General features: G+C 41.3%; 1 protein-coding gene and 1 long non-coding RNA gene across 3 annotated transcripts in view; one reads left to right on the top strand and one right to left on the bottom strand.

Moving 5' to 3' along the window:
* Positions 1-24,902, top strand: part of pik3c2b (phosphatidylinositol-4-phosphate 3-kinase, catalytic subunit type 2 beta) — a 167,578-nt gene that overhangs the window by 65,704 nt on the left and 76,972 nt on the right. For both annotated transcript variants that reach the window (XM_059950209.1, XM_059950210.1), the window contains exons 12-14: positions 9,696-9,818; positions 12,818-12,985; positions 21,139-21,250. In XM_059950209.1, coding sequence (XP_059806192.1) covers positions 9,696-9,818; positions 12,818-12,985; positions 21,139-21,250 — 403 coding nt within the window. The remainder of the gene's footprint in view (positions 1-9,695; positions 9,819-12,817; positions 12,986-21,138; positions 21,251-24,902) is intronic.
* LOC132381058 (uncharacterized) lies at positions 394-20,250 on the bottom strand. Its single transcript, XR_009507906.1, has 4 exons — positions 19,908-20,250; positions 6,571-6,638; positions 1,837-1,948; positions 394-870 (listed from the first exon to the last, which is right to left on the bottom strand). It is a non-coding gene; the product is annotated as an uncharacterized LOC132381058 (long non-coding RNA).

Below are 24,902 nucleotides of genomic sequence, written 5' to 3'. Positions count from 1 at the left end.
CCTTTGGCATTCCATAGCTGACTAACAGACTGCTTTCTTGTTTTTGAGGTGGAAGGAGCTTGTCAGTAAAATGTGAGACTGCCAAGTTGAAAATGAATTTAACAAAAATGATTTCATTTGTATGTTGCTCTGTTCAAAAGCATCCTACAGTTCTGCTGTCAGGACTGGTGATAGTGCAACTGTGGAATTATTGGACTGATTTGGAACCCTGCAATCTTTATTAACAAAAGGGACATAACGTAAGATACCACTGCTTCAGTTAAAATTAGTTAATAATCTGGAATTTAGAAGGAAGTGGATTATTACTGCAATACTTTTTGGTTCCCTTAATATCGAAACATCCATGAACCCTGTCTTGCACATATGCTCATGGTCTGAGTCATCACAGCCCTCTTGGGTAGAAAATTTCAAGGCCTACCATCCATTTGAGTGAAGAAATTTATTTTTCAAATATGTCCTAAATGGCTGATCCCTCATTTTGAGAGTGACTGCTGGATCTATAAGCATAGTGATCTAGACTGTCAAATTCTAGACCTTTACATGTTTCATAGACAATACCTTTAATTCTTCTAAAGTGAAGAGGTTAGGTCCAATCTGCTTAATCTAAAGATTACCATGGCATCTGGGGGATTTAATTAAATCCTCTGGAATGAAGAGCTGGTGTCAGCAAGTGATGACCATAGAACTACTGGAATGTTGCAAAGCCCATCTGTTTTATTAATGTCCTCCTTTATGAAAAGTGACTGTAATTCTTGTCCAATATGGCTGATATGGATTCCAAGCTCTTAAATGGCTCAACAAATCACTTAGTGCAAGGTTGGTTACAGTTTGGCAGCAATGAATATTGGCCTTGACATCAATGTCCGTATCCTGGAAAATAACAAAATATTTATTGCATCTCACACAGAAGAATGCAGAAAAAAAATTTGAATCCAGTTTGTATATCCTACTTTACAAAAAGTGTTAAACTCATGTCGAGAGAGAGACTTATCATTTCTATCATAAATGAAGAGCTTTGTTTGTTAGGATTGACTAGAGAAACTTTCAGTTTCCATTTGAACAAAGAAGCTTGAGGTGCTTTGACAGAAGCATGTTGAGAAATAATTTCCACTCAGCCATATATATGAAATGATAAACACTTCAACACAAATTTAAAAGATAAAGACAAAAATTCCAAGTCTTAAGAAAAAAACTAAGTTTGTTTTGCAATGAGTTTTTAGCACAATGATAGAAATAGAATCCATAAACCGCAGTTCCCAACCATTTTTATGCCATGGTCCAATGCCATAAAACAAGAGATCCCTGGTGTTGAACCCCTAGTTGGGAACCCCTGCCATAAAAGGTTTTCAAGTTCAGTTTTATTGTCATTCAGCCACACACATGTATACAACTAAAAGAAACAATATTCCTCTGGGACCATGGTGTAAAAGACAGTATGTGTATCACATACAGTATGTAAAGTAATTTAGCACAATAATAATAACAGATAAAAAATGTCCTGTAGATGTCCTGAAGTTGACATAAAGTGCATCTATGACATGTAGTTAAATATACAATGGTCTAATGCAGGGGTCAGCAACCTTTACCACTGAAAGAGCCATTTTGACCCATTTCCCACAGAAAAGAAAACACTGGGAGCCGCAAAACCCGTTTGACATTTAAAATGAAATAACACTGCATACAACGTTTTGTTTTGCCTTTATGCTATGTATAAACAAACTATAATGTGTTGCATTTATGAAATTGATGAACTCCTGCAGAGAAAACGAAATTACATTTCTGCATGCAACAAAAACATTTTGAACTCCGAAAAAAAGACGTTGGGTTGAAGGTTACTTTTAAGTAAAATACTCAACGTCTATTTGAGTCCTTCTTGTATTTATGAAAAACGCCAAACTTAAATTTGCCGCCAGCAGCAAACCAAAAATAACGTCAGCCAGCTGTCAACCTGAAAAATAAAAGGACTATTTCACTGAACAATGAAAACATATGAATATACGTAAAATAATACGCAATTAAAATATTTATCATACTTGTTCAGGTTGACTCACACCTGACAATGCAGTCGTATTCAGTAGGGATGGATCGATGCTTAGGGGAGTGACCGGGAAGGATAATGTGTTTTTTTCCTCTCTGAACTCACAGAAGCGTTTCCCAAACGATGTTTGCATTGCGATGATTGCAGAATGTAAATACTCCGAATTTATCATGTCGTGACATTGTTTGAACTCTCTCAAATTGGGCAAGTGAGACAATGTGCCTTTCTGTAAATCTCTGGCAAGCAACGTCAACTTGCGCTCGAATGCCAAAACATCCTCCAACATGTGCAGGGCTGTACGTCCTTACCCCGTTGAAGAGCTGTGTTCAGCGTGTTCAGGTGCGCTGTCATGTCTACCATGAAGTGTAGCTTTTCCAGCCACTCTGGCTGTTCCAGCTCAGGAAAGCTGAGCCCTTTGCTGCCCAGGGAAGTTTTCACTTCTTCCAGACGCGCGACAAAGCGTTTCAGCACCTCCCCTCTGGACAGCCAGCGATAAAAACACGTTGTAGCGGTTGCTACACGCAGTCAGTAAACTGCAGTCAAAGATAGCTTTATTCGAACTAAACAGCCTTGCTTTTAAGCCTCCCTCAACCCGCCCCCCATGGGCGCGGAAGCTGCAAAAGACACGTACTCACAAACCCCCGTAGGCTATCTCCCTTAGCCTGAACGCTGGCTAATTGTGAGCCGGTTCGGATGTGTCAGGAAATGAGTCGCCACAACGTCTTATTTAGATTGTACAAGATCACCATAATCTTCAAATTTAGATTTACATTTCAAAAACTAACAAACTAACATAAAATACATTTTAATTAAATACTGACCATGTAGCGGTGTGCTACACGCAGCGCTAAAATTACGACACGGAGTCGGTAACTGCAGTCGAAGGAAAAAACTTTATTCGAAATCTTCAGCCTCACTTTTAAGCCTCCCTCAACCTGCCCCCCCCCCAATGGCGCAGAGGCTCCAAAGCTCTGTGCTCGCAAACCCCCGTAGGCTATCTTATTGTGAGTCGGTTCGGATGTGCCAGGAAAAGGGTCGCCACAACCAATTATTTCCCAAAGCAACAGGGAGCCGCAGCACAGACGTAAAAGAGCCACATGTGGCTCCGGAGCCGCGGGTTGCCGACCCCCGGTCTAATGCTACCTACAGTGTCATCATAAATAATGTGTACTGAGTGGTAGCAGAGTGTTCAGAGATCTCACAGCTTGGGAGATGAAGCTGTTACCCAGCCTAACAGTTCTTGTACTTGTACTATGGTGCCTTCTACCTGATGATAGGAAGTCAAAGAGATTGTGGGACAGATGGGTGGGGAAGAGAAAAATCTATGAGAAAAGGAGGTACTGGGCTGTGCTAACAAGTGGTTACTTTCTCCTAGACATTCAGTTCGGGTGCACTGTGTCGAACATTTTCCACCAATGCTATTAAACAAATGATAGAACCCTAGATAATGAATTAGTTTTTATTTGAGATGAGTGAAGAGGTGACAGGAAACTGACTTGAAGATAATGCCTCCTTCAAGGACATCTAGTCTTTTTATTAATAAGCACTTCCAAAAAAAGTTGAAGGTCAATGCTTTGGTGAAGGAAGGGAATTGTACATGGGTAGTGATGGCAAAAGAACAGTGGTTTGTTTATGGTACTCCAGCAACCTCAGGGTTAATTTTACTGGTACTAGCTTTTTATTTCTTGTTTTTTTTTAGCGAGCTTTTAAGTTCACAAACTGCCATTGTATGATTAAAATTCATTGGATTATTATTAATTCAGTAACAGAATCAGAACATCACTGCCCAAGTTTCAACACTGCCAACACCAGGAGCTTGACTCCAAAGTCAACTTAATTAATTGGGCCATCTAATTTTGATAGTGCCCTAACTGCTTGACCTCTTTACATGAAATTAAGGCAAAAGCTATTCAATTGATGGTCAGCCTGTCATACTTCCTAGTGCTACATTTAAACAGCATTGATGTACACTCAGCAAGATGACAAAAGCTTTGATGAAAGTATGCCTGAAGTTAAATTAGAAGTGGAGATCATGAGTGGGATGCTCTAGAAAATGGACTAACTTGAGTTTGTGGTTATATGTTCAAACTCCTATTCCTGCCTTCACACTGAAAGTGAGTACTTGTTTCGTGTTCATTATAAAGATAAACTTAATCCTGTTGGAAATCTAATTCAGCATTTCTTATTCCATTTTCCTTCAGCTTTCAGAAATCTCTAATCTCTTAATCCTACTCTTTTGCCCTTTTCTGGTTGGCTGCTGGTGACTAGAGGTATTCCACAAGGGTCTGTTAAGGATAAGGATGATGGAATTGCTGGCTTTGTGGCCAAGAATGCAGATGATACAAAGAGGTGGAAGGACAGGTAGTGTTTAGAAAGCTGGGAGACTGCAGAAGGACTTGGACAGGTTTTGTGAATGGGCAAAGAAGTGGCAGGTGGAATACAGTGCAAGGAAGTGTATGGTCATGCACTTTGGTAGAAGGAATAAAGGTGTAGACTATTTTCTAAACTGGGAGAAAATTTTAAAAATCAGAGCTACAATGGGACTTGGGTGTCTTCATGTGAGATTCCCTAATGGTTAACTTGTAGGTTAAGTCATTTGTAAAGAATGAAAGTGCAATGTTAGCCTTCATTTCGAGAGGACTAGAATACAAGAGCAAGGATGACAAGCGGATGCTTTAGAGCTCCTTAGTCAGACCACACTTGGAGTATTGAGAGCAGATTTGTGTCCCTATCTAAGAAAACGTGCTGACTTTAGAGAGGGTCCAGAAGTGGTTCAAGAGAAAGATTCCAGGAATGAAAGGGTTAATGTATGAGGAGCACTTGATAGCTCTGGGCCTGTACTCCCTGGGGTTTAGAAAAATGAAGGGAGAGCTCATTGAAAACTATCAAATATAAAGGCCTAGACAGAGTAGGATTTTTCTCATAGTGGGTGAGATTGGACCAGAGGGCACATTCTCAGAATAGAAGGACGTCCATTCAAAACAGAGATGAGGAGTAATTTCTACAGCCAAAGAGTATTGAATCTGTCAAATTCATTGTCACAGATGGCTGTTGAGGCCAAGTCATTAAGTGTATTTAAAGCGGAGGTTGATGGGTTCTTGATTAGTCAGGGTGACAAAGGTTACGGGGAGAAGACAGGAGAATGGGTTTGACAGGGATAATAAAACCGTCATGATGTAATGGCAGAGCAGATTTGATGGGCTGAATGGCCTAATTCTGTTCCTACGACTTAGGGTGTTAATAACTTTTATCACCTATCATCATGGCTTCTGCTGCTAGGTTTCCTTTACTACTTCTCACCACACTTCTACTTCACACTGCTCTCTCAAGAACGTGCTTAAGATTTACCTGTTTGACCAGTCATTTGGTCGTCTTTTCTAATATCAACTTAGGGGGCTCAGTCAGATTTTTGTCCCATGAACCATTTTGGGACCTTTAACGCATTTAGAGGTTATAGCTGTAATTGTTGAGGGTACTACTAAGAAAACTGAAGTGGCAGCAGTGAATAATAAAAAATGAATTTATCAGTAAAACCTTGCGGTCAGTTCAACCATTTGCATGCTGAAAAATTGTGGACAGAAATAATCTAGCCACTTTTTCCATGTACAACTCATTTTCTTAAAGATATTCTCATACTGAAACAGTAGTTGGGTGGTGATGGTGGGGAAGCTAGAGAAGTGATAGCGTTTTAGAGTCATTGAGCACCACAGCACAGACCTGGGCCCTTTTGCGTATCTAGTCTGTGTCAACCTGGAGTTCTGCCTAGTCCCATCTACCTGCATCCAGACCAGAGTCCTGCATATTCCTCTCATCCAAAGGCTTTTGAATGCTACAGTGGGTACATTCTCAGAATAAAAGGACGTCCAGAACTTACCCAAACTTTTTTAAACTTTACAATCTACCTCCTCTCTTGGCAGATCATTCCACACTCACTACTTTCAGAAGATCCCCCGGAGCTTCATCTTAAAAATGTAATGATTGCATTCCAGCTGACCTGGACAGTCAGCTTACAATTATGTTTGCCCCTGGATTCAATTCCACACAGGACTGAAATTCGTGTTTTCTTCTCTCTTCTTTGAAAGTCCACTCTGGCAATGTAGCAATGCTCCCTTACTGCAGCATTGGAGAGCTGCCACTGATTTTATTCTTAGCCCTTCAAGTATGACTGAAGAGAAGCATAACGTAGAAGCAGGACATGAAAGACTGTGGCAGAAAGAGGAAATGTGCAGGGAAACTTGCTTTCCTTTATGGCTTTGACAATCTTGTAGTGTTCCCTAAGCACTTTACAGGCAAGGAAGTACTAGGGTCAGTGCAGGAAATGTGGGAAATGATGCTTGCCCAGCAAGCTCCCATTAACAACAATATAATAGTGATCACAAAATATATTTAAATGCTTGTTAAGCAGAGAAAATATTGCCCAGACGACTGAGGAAAGCAGCACCCCAGCACTTCTTTGAAATATTGTCTGGAGACTTTTATGTCCACCTGAAGTCTCGTCGATTTGGTTTAATGTCTGATGTGAGCGTTAGTACCTCCCACAGCGAAGCTCCTCCGAAGTCTGTGGAAGTGTTTCCGGAGAGGACCTTGACACATTGGAATTCTGTACAAACACATAATATATACTGGATGTGGGAGCTGGCAAAGAGATTAGCTCTGTTAGTCACACGTGCATCGGAAAGTGCAGTGAAATGCATTGTTGTGTCAAATTAAATCAGCAAGGATTGTGCTGGGTAGCCCACAAGTGTTACCACACTTCTGGCGTCAACATAGCAAGCCCACAGCTCACTAAACCCAACTGTATGTCTTTGGAATGTGAGAGGAGACCGGAAAACCCAGAGGACACCCACAACGGTGATCTATGGTAATGTAAAGCGTTGCACTAACCACTGCGCTACTGTGGCACCCCACTACCCCACCAAAACTGCAGTTGATGGGCATTTTAAGCTTTAAACAGATCGAAGATGGTAACTAGTTGTGAAATAGCAAAAGAGATCCAGTCTGATCTCCTGTTCAATGTCCAGCAGTACTACTGAGGGGTCGGGGGAATGTTTTCTTTGGCTTGCATCTTGCATCAGATGGGGAGCAAAAGCATCAGGTTTGGTTAAACTGCATTTCACATTCGTTTAGCCCCCTTTCTCCTACGAGACCTGCGATCACACAAATCAGTCGCTGCAGCATGGCTCCTGGAAATCTGAAACTGCAAAACCAATGCCTTTCAGAGAGAAGGGGAGTCACCAAAGTAAAGACTGTCAGTTCAATCACTAACGAATGCCATCCGCATAATATTCTGGGTGTGAAATCCTGGGAGAGCAGATCGTGACCGGTAGGTGCTTAGCGACACCGTCAAATAAAAGAATCAAATCACAAACACGAGGTGAACTGTCCAAAGCAGAAGTCCATGTGATCCTGTGAGCATCTGTGTAATCACAATTGGCTGGTGAAAGGGTTAATCCTCTGCACTGGCCTGTGGCTAGAGCTGCAATGTGAACAATAGATCTTCTTGCTGTTTTTTTTATATCCCCTCTCAACAAATGGGAGACAGCATGGCTCAGTCTGAAGGGTAAAGGTATCAACCAATGCCTGTTGACCTGCCACTTTGCTTTGGAGTAGCCTAAGGGGTTTGTTCGAATCTTGGGAAACTTCCCACGGCGTTTTCTCTCCCCCCTCCCTTTCTTTTTCCAAGGCCCCGAGTGATAGAAAAGGCTGATAGAACTGTGGTGCCCCTTGGGACCTCTACTATTGTGTTACTCTAATATATGCTGATTGACGATTGGCTCTGATAAATGATGTACCCTGGGAAACTCTGTTTGCCCTTTGGCCTTTGTCCCCAGATGTAATCCGCCCCTCTACTCGTCGCCAGGCACCTGTCACATGCTTGGTCTGTGCTGAGAAGTGTTTTCTGTGCAGGCATCTTGAATGGACAGATGTCCTTCTGCCTCTTGCTGGCTCCCACACCCTCGAGCTATGGTTTTGAGGAGGAAGGGAGGGGCAGCAACTGCTCCTGCACTTTCTTTTTCTCAATGTGAATTGACAACTTTTTTTTAAAGGTATAATTTCAGAAGCAATTTATGCACCACTTTACAATAAATATGTAGAATTCAATACCTCTTTCTGCCCTAGAAATCAAGGATTACTCTTATTTCATCAAACCACTCTTTAGAACTGGCATTCAAAGGTTTTGCATTGCCTGCATTGCAAGAATTTCTTTAACTGGGATTCATTGTTGGTGCTAAATGATTCTGCATGACTAGGGAGCCTTAGAATGCAAAAAGACTGTTAAATGTCAAGATTTATTTGATTATGTTCCTTTGAAACTCCTTGGGATAGTCCCTATAAATGCCATTATATAAACAAGTTGTATGAATTTGTGGACCATCTCTATTAGGACAGTCACTCAGATGTTAAAATTGCCATAGTATGTTGGTCTGATATGCTGGAAAGTTGGTTAACAATTATTTTTGTTCTTCCTACACGCCTACCATTATTGCAAAACGCCCGCTCAATATCTTTAAAAAGAAGTCAAAACTAGAATGAATTTACCTTGTGAGTCATTATTACCCAGTAGAACTGACAGATTCTCTCCATGATCACCTTATTTCAAAGTTGTGTTGGAGCAAAAAAATCTATACTGTTGTTTGATTAAAGATGGTTCCTGGTTCATAACATTCACATAAAAACATAAGTTTGGATGTTAGTAACATTATGAATAATCCTTGGTTTGCTTCATAACTACCAAAACATGCTTACAGTATCAGTAGCCCCACTCTGCGAAATAAATAATCCCGGTAAAGATATATACTGTGATTTAACCCTTGCATTGCTGCTATATGTTTATTCATCTCATTCTTCAATCCTATTGAAGAAAAAGTTCTTCCAGTTAGCATAAGAATGGTTAATGTCAAAACCTGATAGAGAAGTCCCGAATAGAGTGAGTGATGACGTGTTATTTAGTGATGGAAATGGGTTGTAGTTTGCTGAACTACCAGTTTGCAATCAGTATGCTTTAGTTTTTTTGCAACTCAGAACATGTAAATGTAAGTGTGCCATCCAGTCCCACGTCATTCACTTAGATGTTACCTGATAGCTCTGTTATCCTCTCTTTGCCTGATACCTGTTCCAAAATGGTAAGAAAAAGAACACCTTTTTGTCTTCAAAGCAAATTTCCATCAGGCTTCTGAGAAAGAGAATTCAAAATTTCTTGACCATTTCTGTGGAAAGGGTTAGTGTACCATTTGCATATACCTTTGACAGAACAAAGTGAATTTCTGTCATAGTTGAGACCAAAGGTGATGATGTGCTTTTCAGACTAAGATGCAAAGGTTGTTGGTCTGAATCATTGACCTTGGCTGCTTGATGAACTTTAAATCAGAATGGAAACCTTTCCTGATTTTCTTTGATGAAGATTGTTTATTTATTTAGATACAGTGCAGAGTAGGCTGTTGGGGATCTTTTAGCCATGCCGCCCAGCAACCCTTGATTTAACCCAGCTATCAACCCTTATGCCTTTGGACTGTGGGAGGAAACCCACGTAGTCACAGGGAGAACATTCAAACTCCTTTCAGACAATGGCAGGAATTGAATCCGGGTCGCTAGTACTGTAAAGCATTATGCTAACCACTATGCCACCATGCCTTTTTAACCCCTCTCTTTTTTTTAGTTATGAAGATTTTTTTCTGTCATGTGGACTCAGCCATGGGGGGAAGGAGCTTTGCGGTCAGCTGCAGACAAAGAAAACTCACATCTATAAGTACCTCTTCCATCTTCTCATATGGGATCAGAAGTAAGTAAATTATACTTTTCCTACATATAAATGTGTATCTATAAATATTATTCTGGAGTTTTAAGGTTATTTCGAACACTTGAGCCAAGCAACCTGTATCTTGTTTCCACTGTTTTTAGAAATTGCTATCTGACACACATCCTTCATCAATTTCCTTTAGAATGCTGAAATACTGCTCATCTTAGCATATGCAATCATGGTAATCTATCCCTCCATATTCTCCTTACGAATCCACAGCATTAAGTGCAATCCGTTGTTTGTGGCTGAGGGTAATTCTGAGAATTCTCAGCATGTAGAGCAGCGCCAATGGAGAAAGAATTTTTAAAAATTCAATGATTCAGGTTGATGAGGTTTTATTACAATGGGAGGGGAGGGAAGTCAAATACATTTTAAGCTGCAGAAACTGAGGATGGACTGAGAGAACAAAAGGAATGTTCTTGCTAGAATGAAAATCAGGTGTTAGTACATGCTGAGTGAGGGTGATAGACTTGCTAATTCAGGTTGATCTGACTCGCAGTGTAACTAGGAGGACCTTGAATCAAGATGAAGAGGAATAAAAGGAGAAAAACTGTATGTTGTAAATACACAGCTGATCAGGCAGCATCTGTGAAGGAGGAAACTGGAAACCGGTTTTGTAGACCGGTTACATTTCATCAACACTGACAATTTTAAGCTACAAAGATTTCATCATCATCATGATTGCCATGTCGTATGACGTAAGCAATCATGGTCTTATCCGTGAGCAGGATTGTTCTTGGAAAATTTTTCTACAGAAGGTTCTGGGCAGTGTCTTTACAAGACAGGTGATACCAGAGATTATAAATACTCTTCAGAGTTTGTCTGCCTGGCATCAGTGATTGCATAACCAGCACTTGTGATATTCACCAGCTGATAGTACGACCATCCACACCTGCTTCATTGACTTCACGTGACCCTGATCAGGGGGCTAAGCAGGTTCTATACTTTGCCCAATGCTGACCTGCAGGCTAGCGGAGGGAAGGAGTACCTTGCACCTCCTTTGGGAGAGAAGTATCTCCCCCCTGCCACCCTCTACAAAGACTACTTCTCTGAAATCGTTGAGTATGGTGTTTAAGCCCCAAGGTTGTAGTGTGTCCGGTTTTAAAAAAGAGATGCTTTGATTTACATATCGACTGACATTCACTTTGAACCAGGCAAAGGACAAAGACAGAGGCTGGGGTAGGAGTGGAGTGGAAAAATCACTAATAGGCAGCTGGAAACTCGAGGAACATGTAAACTGATGAAGGAACTCAGCAGGTCAAGCAGCATCTGTGGGGCAAAAGCAATTGTCAACATTTCAAGTCAAGACCCTTAATCAAAAGAAAATGTTGATGCTTCCTTCTCCAAACCACTCTCCCTCAAGGCAAATTATGTTTGACCTAATGTTGCTTCAACATAATATTTTGCTCCAGACGTCAGGTTCTGCAGTGTCTGGAAACATTTTTGTAGGCTGAAAGGAGGTGTAATGTAGAGCAGTTGCTCAATCTACATTTGGTTTTTGCTTTCCTCATTATAGAGGAGATCATAAAGTGAGTGGCAAACGCCATTCATCAAATCGGAAAATGTGCAATTGAATCAGCTGGAAGGAGTGTTTAGACTTCTGGTTGATGAAAGGGAAGAAGAACTTGGAAAAGGAGAGTGTTTCAAAGAACATTATAGCGAGAGTGGTCCCATCAGAATGCTGAATGAGCATGAGATATGCCTAGTGATGTCATACTGAAGGATGGTGGAAATTTATAGAGACTGATGAAGTGTGACAAAGCTAACATTATTAACCATTTCCTTCATTGCAATGTGGAACTCATTTTTCTCTTTTTTTATAGGCTTATCAACTTGAAAAGTTAGTTGTTTCCCTCGCCATAGATGCTGCATCACTTGCTGAATAGTTCCACATACTCTGTATTTAGTTCAGATTTTTCTTCCCAGTGCATCGCCTCCATTGTCCAGCTGAATGCCTGTTTCCATCATTATGGATACAATTTATAGGCAGAGGAAGATTGTCTTCCTGTTCTTGCACCATCTGGAATTCCCAAAGGATCCATCTTTGCAGATGTAAGGGGCAAGAGGACATGCTGATCCTAGTAGGGTCAAATGAAAATTCATGGGGGTTTGATCAAAATGTTCATGCCACAGCTCTAACTTGTCACCAGCTTTCTTGGCGCCTCTGTTGGTGGCTTGGCAGATCAGCAAAAGTTCTTTCAGCTAAATACTGGAAAAATGGAGTCCATTGTCTTTGGCTGCCGTCACTGACTACACTCTTTGATCATTCCTTCCATCTCTTTTAATAGTCTGAAGCTGAGTCACATCACTAGAGAGCTTGGTGTTGTGTTTGGCCCAAAGGTGACTTTGTATCCTTTCCATTGCAAAGATCACTTTCATCTTCAACTGAAATCTGACTGGACCCCATACCCTCTCAGCTCATGTGGAAACTCTTTTACGTGCCAGTATAATCCTAATCATGACTATTCCCATGTTTATCTGCTATTTCCACACAAAACAATTACTCCATAGGCTTTTCCTCCAATGGAGTTAGCCCATTGAAGTTCTTTCCACTTCAATGTTATTCCAGTTTACTCATCCACACCCTTTCTATCTCACTAGTCCACCTAAACTGGTGAAGGTGACTATTGGCAGTCCCTGGGTTACAAACATCTGACTTGTAGAAAGCCCTACATTCAAATGAATTCACATATTATTAAATTCAGAAGTCTAACATGTGTACACGGCTCTGTTCCTATGAATGACAGAACTAATTTTCTCTCACTCTCCACTTGTAATAATTGTCCTCTTATCAGCGTTATGTGCTATTAATATCATTCATTACATTACTGTGGAGTTACAGTGACCATATTGAGTGATTTTTGTGCATTTTCCGACTTGCAGATAAAATTGAAGGGGATGGCTGTGAAAGAGGATTCATTAGCTGGGAATGGCCTGTAATTGAACAGTCTGTTATTCATGTATTCGTCTGTCTTTTCCAGGATCTGCTTTCCCATCAATATTAACCAGCTGCCAAGAGAGACCCTCCTGACACTGACACTCTATGGCTTTCCTGTTCTTCCCCCTGGGAGCTCGTCAGAAGCCAGCAAGCAGCGGCGCACCCCCGAAACTATGGGCTGGGTGACGATGCCACTCTTCAACTTCAGACAGTAAGTACTTTATTTTGAGTAGGAGTCGGGCTGCTTTGTCAGGCCATCCAGAGGAGGTTAAGTCACAAACTAATGCCTCTTCCCATGTGCATACTCGCGCTTTGTCCTGGTGCTCATTTGCTTTCTTTATTGCTTACAATAAAAGCCGAAGTGGCATCCAAACAGAGTGATTGATCCTTAAACATTGCTGGTTCTTGCTATACTGCCTACTCATGCACTCATGAAGAGCTGTATTAATATTTCATAGCCACAATGTAGTAGGAGCACTGACTTGTAAGACAGCCAAGTGTCTGTGAAACAGAGCCAACAGCAGTTCAGACCAGTGGTGGGATAGTCAGCCCTGCAGTGATTCTTACCAATGGTTCCGATTATAAGTCATCGAGAAAGGATCACAGATCACTTACATCAGTTGTTAGCTATAAGTTTGCAGGCTGCCATCTGCTGAACTGTCAGTCACACCTATTGGCAGTACACATGATGTCATCTCTTTGTGTGTCAAGAGTTTTGACTGATTCATTGTGGTTGTCACACTGAGTAACTAACCCTTGGGGTATATTGACTGCAGGCTCAGTGACTAATCTCAAAGGAGTTCAAACTATTGATAACAAGTGATTTGGCCAGAATTCAATGCTGTTCACTCTTGCCACTTTTTGTGGCTGTTTTTTATTTTTTGTTTTTAAGCTGCTACTTTCATACAATAGCAGTATTTTTGTTGTTCATTTTATGATGTAGACGATTACGGTCTTATCCATGACCATGATTGTTCTTGGCAAATATTTTCTGCAAAAGTGGTTTGTCATTGCTGCCGTCTGGGCAGTGTCTTTACAAGATGGGTGACCACAGCCATTATTAATACTCTTCTGAGATTGTCTACCTGGCGTCATTGGTTGTATAAACAGGACTTGTGAAATACACCAGTTGCTCATATGACCATTCACCACCTGCTCTCATAGCTTCATGTGACTTTGATCGAGGTGTTAAGCAGGTGCTTCACCTTGTCCAAGGGGGATCTGCAGGCAAACAGAGGAAAGGAGTGCGTTGTACTCCTTTGGTAGAGACCTATTTCCACCCCATCACCCATAACAGTATTTAGTTATGGTGTTTTTCAAATTGGCTTTATGATCTGATATGTACAATCAAAATCAAAAAGTTTGCATTGAGAGAAGCCTCCAGCTGTTTTTAGCATGTTTGGATGTGACTTAGCAAGCATTAGCAGTTAACTAAACAATCTCCTGCAGAGCTCCGTGGGCTTCAGATGAAATAAAGATGAAGGAAGGAGAAAAATGGGCAAACATTTTTTAACAGCCTTGAGAAGCTGGGAAATTGAGAGACTAGGATAATACAATGTCAACAGAATAAGAAGTAATTACATTGTGACTAGTTTTAGGTGAACGATTTCCATTCGAAAGGTTGTACTGAATAACATTAAGCAAAATGTCTCAAAATATGAATTCTCAAGCAGAAAGTGAGCATGAGGGCATAATATTTTTAACATATGTAACCCTTGGGTTTGGCCAGTATGTATTTGCCTAGGGGAAGACAGCCTCTGGTGCAGCCAAAATGAGAAATCTCATTTGTGTGGATGCTGTGTGATGTGTTGCCCAGTTACAAATCTGAACCACAAAATATCAGACAGTACACTATGTGCAATTAAACAATTGAACTTTTTAAGTCTTAATCTGACTATAGGGTTAGTAAAGAAAAAGGGCCCATTTTAGTGAAACAGTCTAATATGCACATTGGAGCTCACGAATTCAGCCACTCATTCCCATCGACCTCCTCCAAGCATTGCTGACCTTCGGACCCTCGCTCCTAGTCCACTCCATCTGGCGGTTTGCCAACTCTTCCCACTCGTGTCTCCTCTCTTCATCTCTCGCTAACAAAAGACCATGAAATCCCTGCTCCCAGACCCACAAGAAAGAACATCCCTCTCATTGGCCAGCATACATTCCAAAGCCCTCATTATCTCTAGTCATAGCCCAAACATTGCAGCTACAGAGAAACCATTACCTCAGCAGTGAATCATTACAGAGAGGCCATTGCATTAGCATTGAAAACTTTCAGTGCATTACATACAGAAGCGTATTTTGCAACTACTTTGTGTTTGTGTTTTGTTGTACATCCTAATGAATTACACTGCACTGCTTTGAAAACTGCAAAATAATAATCAACGTCTCCCAGAGACATGTAGCATAGCGGTCAGCACAATCACTTTCCAGTGCCAGCAATCACCGATCAGAGTTTTATTTCCGCCGCCGTCTGTAAGGTGTATGAGCATTTCCCACCCCCACCCATCACCATGTGGGTTTCCTCCAGTTGCTTTGGTTTCCTCCCACATTCCAAAGCTATGCAGGTTAGGGTTAGTGAGTTGTGGGCATGCATTGCTGGTGCCAGAAGCGTGGGCTGCCCCAGCACAACCCTCGCTGATTTGAATTGACGCAAGTGACACGCTTCCTTCTATGTTTTGACTTGCCTGTGAGAAATAAAGCTAAGCTTATCTAAATCTTACCCATCCTGTCATGAAGGTATGAGTAATAAATGACCTGCCTTACGTATTCAGCCATCTGTTCATTAATGTCGGGTTAAAATGTATATTCCATTATTTTACATATGAGTACTGTTGAGGTGAAATGAAATGTGTTATAACTTCCTGTAGATATGGATAGCAATTGAACTTGCAGAGAAATTGGCTTTCTCTGTTTCTGACTTGCAGAGGAATTGGCTTACGGACAGTTCTCAGGAACAGAACCCTTGCAAACCTGGAGAGTGCCTGCATTGACCTAGTTGGAAGCAGTATCAGTGTGCTATTTTACTCCGAAGAGCATCACAGATTGCATGTATTTGCTGTATTTAACACAGCATTTGATTCCAGAATCTTTAACACAGAAACTAACAAACCTTACAATTGTTCAAAACCTTTGGGAGATGAAAGCAGATTTTAGGAAATGAGTTCCGCTGCTGCCCATTCTTGATTACTAAGGGTGTGAAGTGTTATGGAGAGAAGGCAGGAGAATAGGGTTGAGAGGGGTAATAAATCAACCATGATGAAATGGTGGAGAACACTTGATGGGCCAAATGGCCTAATTCTGATCCTGTGTCTTATGATCTTATGGTCATGCGTGCAGTGATCTGCAGTCAGAAGCAGGAACCAGTTCCTCTCAAAGGATCTATGATCGGTTGTAGCACTCATGTAAAGATCCTACCTCCGTCTCCTTCAAATGTGTAACATTGTAGTTAACCCTAATGCAATTAAAATAGTTAAACTGAGTTTCTGCAGAGAAGTTGAGTGCCACTGTAGTGTAGCAGTTAGCACCACGTTATTACAGCTCGGGGCATTCTGGAGTTCTGAGTTAATTTCCAGTGCTGTTCTGTATAAGTTCTCTGTACGACCTCCCTGTGGAATGTGTGTTTTCTCTCCAGGTGCACTGTTTCTTCCCACAGTCCAAAGACATACCGGGTAGGTTAATTGGTGGTTGTAAATTATCCAGTGTCTAGGATAGGATTAATCAAGTTTGTCGAGGTTTGCTCAGCCTCGAAGGACCGAAAGGGTCTGCTCAGTGCTCATTCACTAAATACTTCTAAATAAATAAGTTTGACTGTCTTTGATTCCCCAAATGTTTGTGCTCCAAGTTGAAAGCCCTGAAGAGCAGGGCGCTGTGGAGCTGGGTGAATTAAATACATGTCCCCTCCCTCCCCTTCCCCTGGCAGACGAGAAGCATTCCTTGTTTGAAAATTAGACATGCAGACTGCATGTCAGTACACAGTCCAAGGACAGCTGTGGTACATACAGCTTCGCTTGAATGGTTACAAGAGGTTTTCACAAAAATGGAGCAAAGCATTAGCAAGGATACAAAAGAGATAAAGGGGCCCAGTTTCTTTGTAGAAATTTAGAGATGCCTAGAATTTCAGCCAACTTTATTTAAATTTGGAAAAACAGTTCTGATATTTTTAATTGGTTGGCTGTAACAACACTCAAAATATTATTGACCTTTGCACCCTTTCATCAACATCATCAAATACAGATAACAAAAATCAGATGCAGGACAAAGTCTGGTGTTGGCATCACTGGCAGGGCATAGCATTTATTGCTTGTGTCTTTGCTGTTGTGTAGTTGCTGGTAAAGTACCTTTAGTAAAGATATGTTTCAACTAGTGCTTTGCATTTATTAAGACCATAAGATATAGGAATGGAATTAGACCATTTGGCCCATCGAGTCTGATCCATCATTTCATCCTGGCTAATTCATTTTTCCTCTCATTCCCAATCTCCTACCTTCTTCTTGTATCCCTTCATGCCCTGACTAATCAAGAATCTATCAACCACTGCGTTAAATATACCCAGTGACTTGGCCTCCACAGCTGCCTGTGGCAACGAATTCCACAGTTTCACCACTCTCTGGCTAAAGAAATTCCTCATCTTCGTTCTAAAAGGATGCCCCTCTATTCTGAGGCTGTGTTCTCTGGTCTTAGACTCTCCCACAATAGGAAGCATCCTCTCCACATCCACTCTATCAAGGCCTTTCAACATTTGATAGGTTTCAATGAGGTCACCCCTCATTCTTCTGAATTCCAGTGAGCAGAGGCCCAAAGCCATCAATGCTCCTCAGATAGCAAGGCTTTTAATTCTGGAATCATTTTCTTAAACCTTCTTTGAATCCTCTCTGAGGTCAGCATGTCCTCTCTTCAATAAGGGTCCCAAAATAGCTCACAATACTCCAAGTGAAGCCTCGTCTGTGTTTTACAAAGCCTCAACATCACATCCTTGCTTTTATTGCCTTTGTCTTTGCTGTTGAGCAGGTGATGGTAAGGTATCTTTAGTAAAGTTATCTTTCACCTAGTACCTAACTTTTATTCCCTGTATCTTTGCTATTGAGCAAGTGGTGGTGAGGTATTTTTTGCTTAGTGAAGGTACATCCAGAGTGTTGCTGAGAGGAAGCTTTCAAGTTTAGACACCATGAGAATGAAAGAATAACAGTCTATTTCTAAAGCACCACACTCAAAATGCTGGAGGAATCTAAGATGAAAGGCAGCATCTCTGAGCCATTTTAGCCCTTAACCTTTATCAGGACTGGAGCAGAAGGAGATAGTGGGCAGAATAAGAAGGCAGAAAAGTACTGTGGTCGCAGTGTAACTTGTGGAGTAGTTGCATTCACCAGCTGTGTTGGATAGTATTCTTACTGACACTAATCCTATAAAAACACAAACTGAAATATATCTAGAAAAACTAATCCTTGCCTTTGAGGCATACAGAGAACAAGTTCCAAGAAAGGAGATAGGGTTACTGTAACATTAGAGTTCAACTTGTGGATAAAAGTGACTGTAGTTGCTGGAATATGGAGCAAATAACATATTGCTGGAAGAACTTAGCGGGTCATGAGCTTTACTTGTCATACGTATTATATCTTCTTTCAGCCACCGCAGATTTTAATGTTCTCTATCAAACAGAATATTTGCCTGTATTACCCACCACCTTATTCTGGCTTCTGCCCCCTTCTTTTTCAGTCCTGATGAAGGGTCTCAGCCCAAACTGTTGACTGTTTATTCCCCTTCATAGATGCTACCTGACTTTCTGAGCAGCAGAAGACCATGAGGTGTCTAATAAAGTGGTCACTGAGTGTAAATCCATTGAAGCCACAGAACCCTGATGCTGGAGAGAGTGAATGTTCAGGGTCGTGTCTAGGATGCTGATCAACTGCTGATTTTCCTGAATGGTGATGATCTACTTGAGTGTTACTTGGAGATGGACTCTTCAAAGAGAGCGGAAAATGTTCTGACTTATATTTTATAGACAGTGGAAGTGTTTTAGTGAGTCATCACAATATCCTTGACCTTTAATTGTTTTTGAAGCCATAGTGCTTACAACATATATAAGAGTGAATATATTTCAAGTAAAGCCAATACAGATAACAAAGAAAATACTGTTTTACCATTCTCAGTTTAAGTCTGACTTCAAGAGATTCCCTCATATACAATCGATCAATCACCACTGCACTGTTATTATTTACTTTCTTAACAAGGAGTAGAACAGTCAATATTATTTAAAAATTAAATCCAAAATTTCTTTTCAATCCCTATTTAATACAGTTTTAGTGATCATTCAGATCTGCTAAATATCTTTGGTCTTTTAACACACCCGAACGGAAAATACACACAAAAAAATTCAATAGGATGATATGAAGATTAGGATATCGGTCGTGAGGAGGAATCTGAAATAGCGGGCCTATTTGCAATAAAGCAGATAAAGATAAAGGAAAATTTATATTCGAATTGTGTAGTGAAGGAAGAGGCCAATCAGCCTCCCAGGATTATCCTGGCTCTTTCTCCATATCAGTCCAAATGTTTTGCTTTGCGTCTTTATACAATTCTTGAAAGCTGCTTTTGAATCTGTTTCCACCACTCCATTCAATGCTCATACGTTATCTTAATGTGAGCTCTGGTTCACATATCTGTGCCCTTGCATCAGCTGTCTTTTTGTCACTAAATCTCTCCTGGCTTCAACCTAATTGCTGACCTTCACTCTTGTGCTCTCTGCCTCTCCCCCTCCCCTTGTCTGTATCTTGAAACCTTTATCTATTACTGCTTCTAATTCCGATAGTCTTTGACCTGAAATGTTAACTCTGACTATTTGCAGATGGTGCCTGACCTGCTGACTATTACCCAGAATATTTTAAATCTTAGATTTGCAGCATCCAAAGTTCAAAGTACATTTATTATCAAAGTGTGTATACTCTAAGCAACCTTGAGATTTGTCTCTTTACAGGCAGCTACAAAATGAAGAAACCCTTATAGAACCCATTTAGAAAAGAAAGACAGTCAAATAGCATTATGCAAAATTCATGTAAACAATAAAAGTAAGCAAGTAACATTCAGAATTGAAGTTCATGCAAGAGGGTCCACAGCCATGAAGACAGTCATCACCTCACCTGATCCCCAGGAGCCTAGTAGTTGCAGGCCACAGCCTCAGTTCAGTGTGGAAATGAGTAAACGTCGCTGAGTAGTGAGCTGAACTCCAACCAGTCCCTCTCCTCTAGTCCCAACACACTGACCTTTTCAATCTGGCCTGGTACTTAAATCGCCAGAAGCTTGGGTCATTCCCTACTCTAAGATCTGGCCTTACTGCTTCTATAGGCTCTCAGTCCTGGGCCCTGCCGCCTCGACTCAGTCTGCACTTGACCTTTCCAATTTGACAGGGTACTTGAATCAGCCAAACAGTGGATCAGTCCTTGCTCTCAGTCCCAGCCCTGCCACTTCAATACGCTCTCTGGCCCTGGCCCCGCTGCCTCGATTCAGCCTCTATTTGACCTGTCCAATTTTGCTTGGCACTTAAATAGGTCAAACAGCAGGTCATTTGTCACTCTCGAACCTGGGTCCTGCGGCTTTGATACGCTCTCAGGCCTGGGCTCTGCTGGCTCGATTTGGCCTGTACCCAACCTTTCCAATCTGGCCACAGTGCTTTGATTTATATTCAAACTGAGCTCAATAGTTATTGATCCTTGTGTCACTGGAAGTCGATTTTATTTAACACTTAATAGGTTTTGGAAGTAAAGGAACAATTTTATTTAAGTATTCTAGTTGGCAGGAGAGTGATGAGTTCAACGGTTGAAGTATTACTGTGAGTGGGAGGATTTGTGTTACAGAAAGTTGTTAATATGCAAACTGCTTTACCACAGTACCTGAGACGGAGACCATTGCACTTTTAATGTATAACTGAAGAAATACTTGAAGCCAAGGACTAGACAAGGCTCTTAGAAAACAGACAATGGGATCAGTTTTGAAAAATCATTTTAAAGAAGTTATGCTGTGCTCTTTGACTGAATAAATACTGTGAATTTTTCAGCCACTTGAGTGGAAATTGAGTGCTCAAGATAGTTGAGCAAATCTGCAAGAGGAACAAGATCATTGGATTCTGTTTTTTATGTAGTAATTTGGGGAGACTGCTTTGCGGAAGGTATTTGTGTAGAGCAGTGGGTGCAGGAAAGAAACGAGTAGCTTATTGCAGTTTGTAGGCCTTTCATGCTTCATGCTGAACATCACTTTAAAATGATTTAGTTGGTCATAAAATGGTTTGTGACATCCTGAAGTTGTGCAGGTTGTCGAGTGTGTGGTTTCGACACTCTTATAATTCAGTTGTGTTTTTCTTGTCTTGTTCTCCAGTGTACTGTCATGTGGTAGAAAGCTACTTGGATTGTGGCCATCCTGCCAACGAACTGGCCTCACCACATCAACTGACTGTAATTTCATTCAACCAGACAGTGTAATCATTCAGGTAAGTTACACAACACCAACTTCAAAATCAAACCAGGAATGGCGTGACAGTGTTTGAAAGCAATTTACCTCAGGATATCTCAAAATCCTGCAGCGTTCAACTTGTTTTTCACGTGTATTTTTTTCAAAAATTCTGCCCATTTATTTTTAATATAACTTATTTTGCTGTATTCATTCTAAGGAAATAGTGCCACAGCTAATAAAGCACAGTTCAGGCTCGATATAATCTCCAACACAAACTAACTGAGCCTGTTTCTGAGCACTGCACTCAGTGAAATTCAGAACAATATCTCTATGACTTCCTTGCTAAAGGCTTTAGCAGCTTCAAGAAGAAAGTTGGGGCGGGTGGGGGAACCTATTAATGTAATAGCAAGGCTGGGAACGATACCAATAAAACGCAACACTACACTCAACAGCAATAACAGGCCCAGAAGTGAAGACTCTTAGGCAAAAGTTGTTAAGGAAACGTGGGTCTAAATACAGAGCTGCCAATGGTAGAACAAAGCAAGACAGTGGATGCGTAAGAGGCAAGAATTGGAGGAATAGAGAGCAGTAATACAGCAGTGGTATCTAAAATTGAAAGTATGAGTGATAAATGGGCAAGACTTGCTATCAAATTAAATATGGTTGAATGACATTTGGATATGCTAAAATTTATTGAAATGATGTGGTAAATAGGAAGGCATAAATGATTAATGAGAACAAGATTAAAGGAGTTGGTAGTTCAGATAGTAAATCCAGTATTCTCTCGTAATTTATTCCCCACAATGTCCTTCCATGAGCCAATGAGAAAGTAGATACCAGAATCCTCCAAACATCTCCTCTGTCCTGGTTAATGCATGCTCCTGCTTGGTTTTACTATCACCCACTTGAGCTGCTTTGGCTTGATTCCTAATTTGATTTGAGAGTAGTAAGCCACTTCTGTGTGGTGGAGGTGCGTCATTGCAAAAAAGGTGTAAGGCACTCCTTCCCTTTGCTAGCCTGCAGGTCACCTTGGGTAAGATGTAGCACCTGCTTAGCCCCCCCGATCAGGGTGATGTGAAACCTTGGGAGCAAGCAAGCAGCAGGTGCATATCACAAGTCCTGGTATGTGGCCTTTGACTCCAGGCAGACAATCTCTGAAGAATATTGATAAAGGCTGGGGTCACCCGTTTGCCCAGAAGGCAGCAATGGCAAGCCACTTCTGCAGAAAAATTTGCCAAAAACTATCAAGGTCATGAAAAGGCCATGATCACCCACGTCATATGACACAGCACATAACAAACGAGCAAAGCCACTTTGACTGAGGTGAGACTTGGTAAAATTTAAGCAACGTGTGGCTCAGCTGCTTTTTTCCAGCTAAGCCCAGGCTTGCTGCTTGGGGGATGATATAAAAGTGGAAGTCTGTTTCAGAGCATTGTAGTAATTGAAGGTGAAAGAGATCAAAACTTGGGTAATGGTTTCCCCCAGTGAATGTTGCTGGTAATGCAAGAGATGGAAACCTGATCCTTGTGATGGAACGGATAAGGAGTCAAACACACCACTTCTGGTCAGGGTGAATGATAATCAGCTTCAACCTGAGGCAGGTGCTGGGGTGGGGTTGGTGATTGTCAACTGTTGTTCTCATCGTGAAGCTGAGAATACTGAATGCTGAAAAACCAGTCTGGCCGCACCAAAAGCGAAAGAAACAGTGGAAGTATGAGTCTGGATATAGTGATGTCAAGTGGATCGGAAAAAGGCAGCGGGTGATAGTGAAAGAGGAGGCAAAAAATCAATTCTTATCAGTTTCTGAAGTAACTTTATTGAGGTGAGAAGAAAAGCCATTGATATGTTGCTGCTTTGATAGATCATTTTGGTGAGAGTAAAATCAGGCAACAGTATTCATTGTATAAGATGTTGCTGAGGCCTAATTTGGAGTATTGTCTGAAGTTCTGGTCACCTACCTACAGGAAAGATATCAGCAAGGTTGGAAGATTACAGAGGATGTTGCCAGGATTTGAGGACCTGAGGTATAGGGAATGATTGACAGGGTTAGGCCTCTATTCCCCAGCACATAGAGAAACGAGGGGAGATCTTATAGAGGTATACAAAATTATGAGGGGTATAAGTACTGTAGGGTAAATGCAATTCTCCACTGAGGTTGGGTGAGACTAGAGGTTGTAGGTTAAGGGTGAAAGGTGAAATGTTTAAGGGGAACCTGACAGGGAATTTCTTCACTCATAGGGTGGTGATTAGTGTGGAATGAGCTGCCAGCAAAAGTGGTTTGATTTCAGTGCAGGTTTGATTTCAACATTTAACAGAAATTTGGATAACCGCATGGATGGCTGGGATATGGATGGCAGTGGTCTAGGTGTAGCTCAATGGGACTAGGTAGAACAGTTGCTCAGTATGGACTAAATGGGCTGAAGGACCTGTTTCTGTGCTCTGGTACACTATGACTCTATCTCCTGTACAGAGGAGAAGTCTTGGAGGATGTTGCCATCTACGTTGTTTTTGGCTGATAAAAGGTTATTAAGGAATAATCCATTTTCATTCTGGAGGTTCTCGGGCTTTTCTTGATGTGTATCATATTCCAAATGTATGTGCCACTTGCTCATGGGTCCCTATTAAATCATGTTGCTGGGAAGGAGCAACTGTAATGAAGTTGGTCAGGAGCCAGTCTCGATGGCCTTGAGTGAGGATAGCATTGGACAGAGGAACTCCAGAGAACCAGTTCACCAGCCATATCCTCTGGCAGTTGAAGCAAGAGATATTGTAAATGTAGATAGAGGTGACACCACTTGACCAACTTGTCAGCTGTGGAGACATCTGCCACAGTAGCTGTTGCTACCAGGTTTGGATTCGAAGGTGACCACAGTTGACTTGATCAGCTCTGGCATTCTTCCCTGCAAATTCCTACCCTTGGACAGCTGTGGGCTGTACGAGTAGGGTAAACTTCAGAGACGAGAAGTGGCTGGGTGAGTTGATCCTGAACACTGGGGTAGTAACAAAAATGTATAAGGGTGTTGGCAGCAGCAGGTTGAGTTGTGAATGGACAGGTAATATAAGAGATGGAAGCAGGTGATCTGTGCAATGGAGAAAACAAAAGTAATACACTCCGCCTCACCAGGTCCAACCAGGTCCAGGTCTTCCTGGATCTTGAAAGCCTCATGGTTGACCTCACCTGCTCCTTCCTGACTCAAGCTTATTAGCCAGGACCAGGTCAGCTTGCAGGTAAATAATCATTGTATTGTGCAATTTTAGAGATTATCTTTACCGGTACACAATTTCTCAAGTGCATTGGCCACTTTTCCACAGTTTGGTACTTCTAGTGTACATTGTATGTTTAAATTCTGGAGTGAGGCTTAAAACTATAACCTTCTGACTTGGGGGAAAGTTCCACCATAAAGTTACGCTGCCATTTAACTGTTTAGCTTCTCAGCATAAACATTGTACCTGCAGTTAAATAAAACTTAACAGCACTAGCGGTGAAATGTTTAGGCAGGCTTGTTTGGAAACTGCTCTCAATAGGATTGGCCTTGAACTGGCAGCAGAGTGGGGGAACAAGTGAAACACCCAGTAAGGCGTGATATATTTCTGAGGGGACATTATTGCTTCCATATTTGAAGTATATGGTGATTAAGATTACAGTGCTATCCTAGGCTCGTATTGGTGCTCGTAAAATCTTTATGACA

Source organism: Hypanus sabinus, chromosome 25 (assembly GCF_030144855.1).
Source record: "Hypanus sabinus isolate sHypSab1 chromosome 25, sHypSab1.hap1, whole genome shotgun sequence".
NCBI classification, from domain to species: Eukaryota; Metazoa; Chordata; class Chondrichthyes; order Myliobatiformes; family Dasyatidae; genus Hypanus; species Hypanus sabinus.
This window is presented reverse-complemented; position numbering and strand designations above follow the sequence as displayed.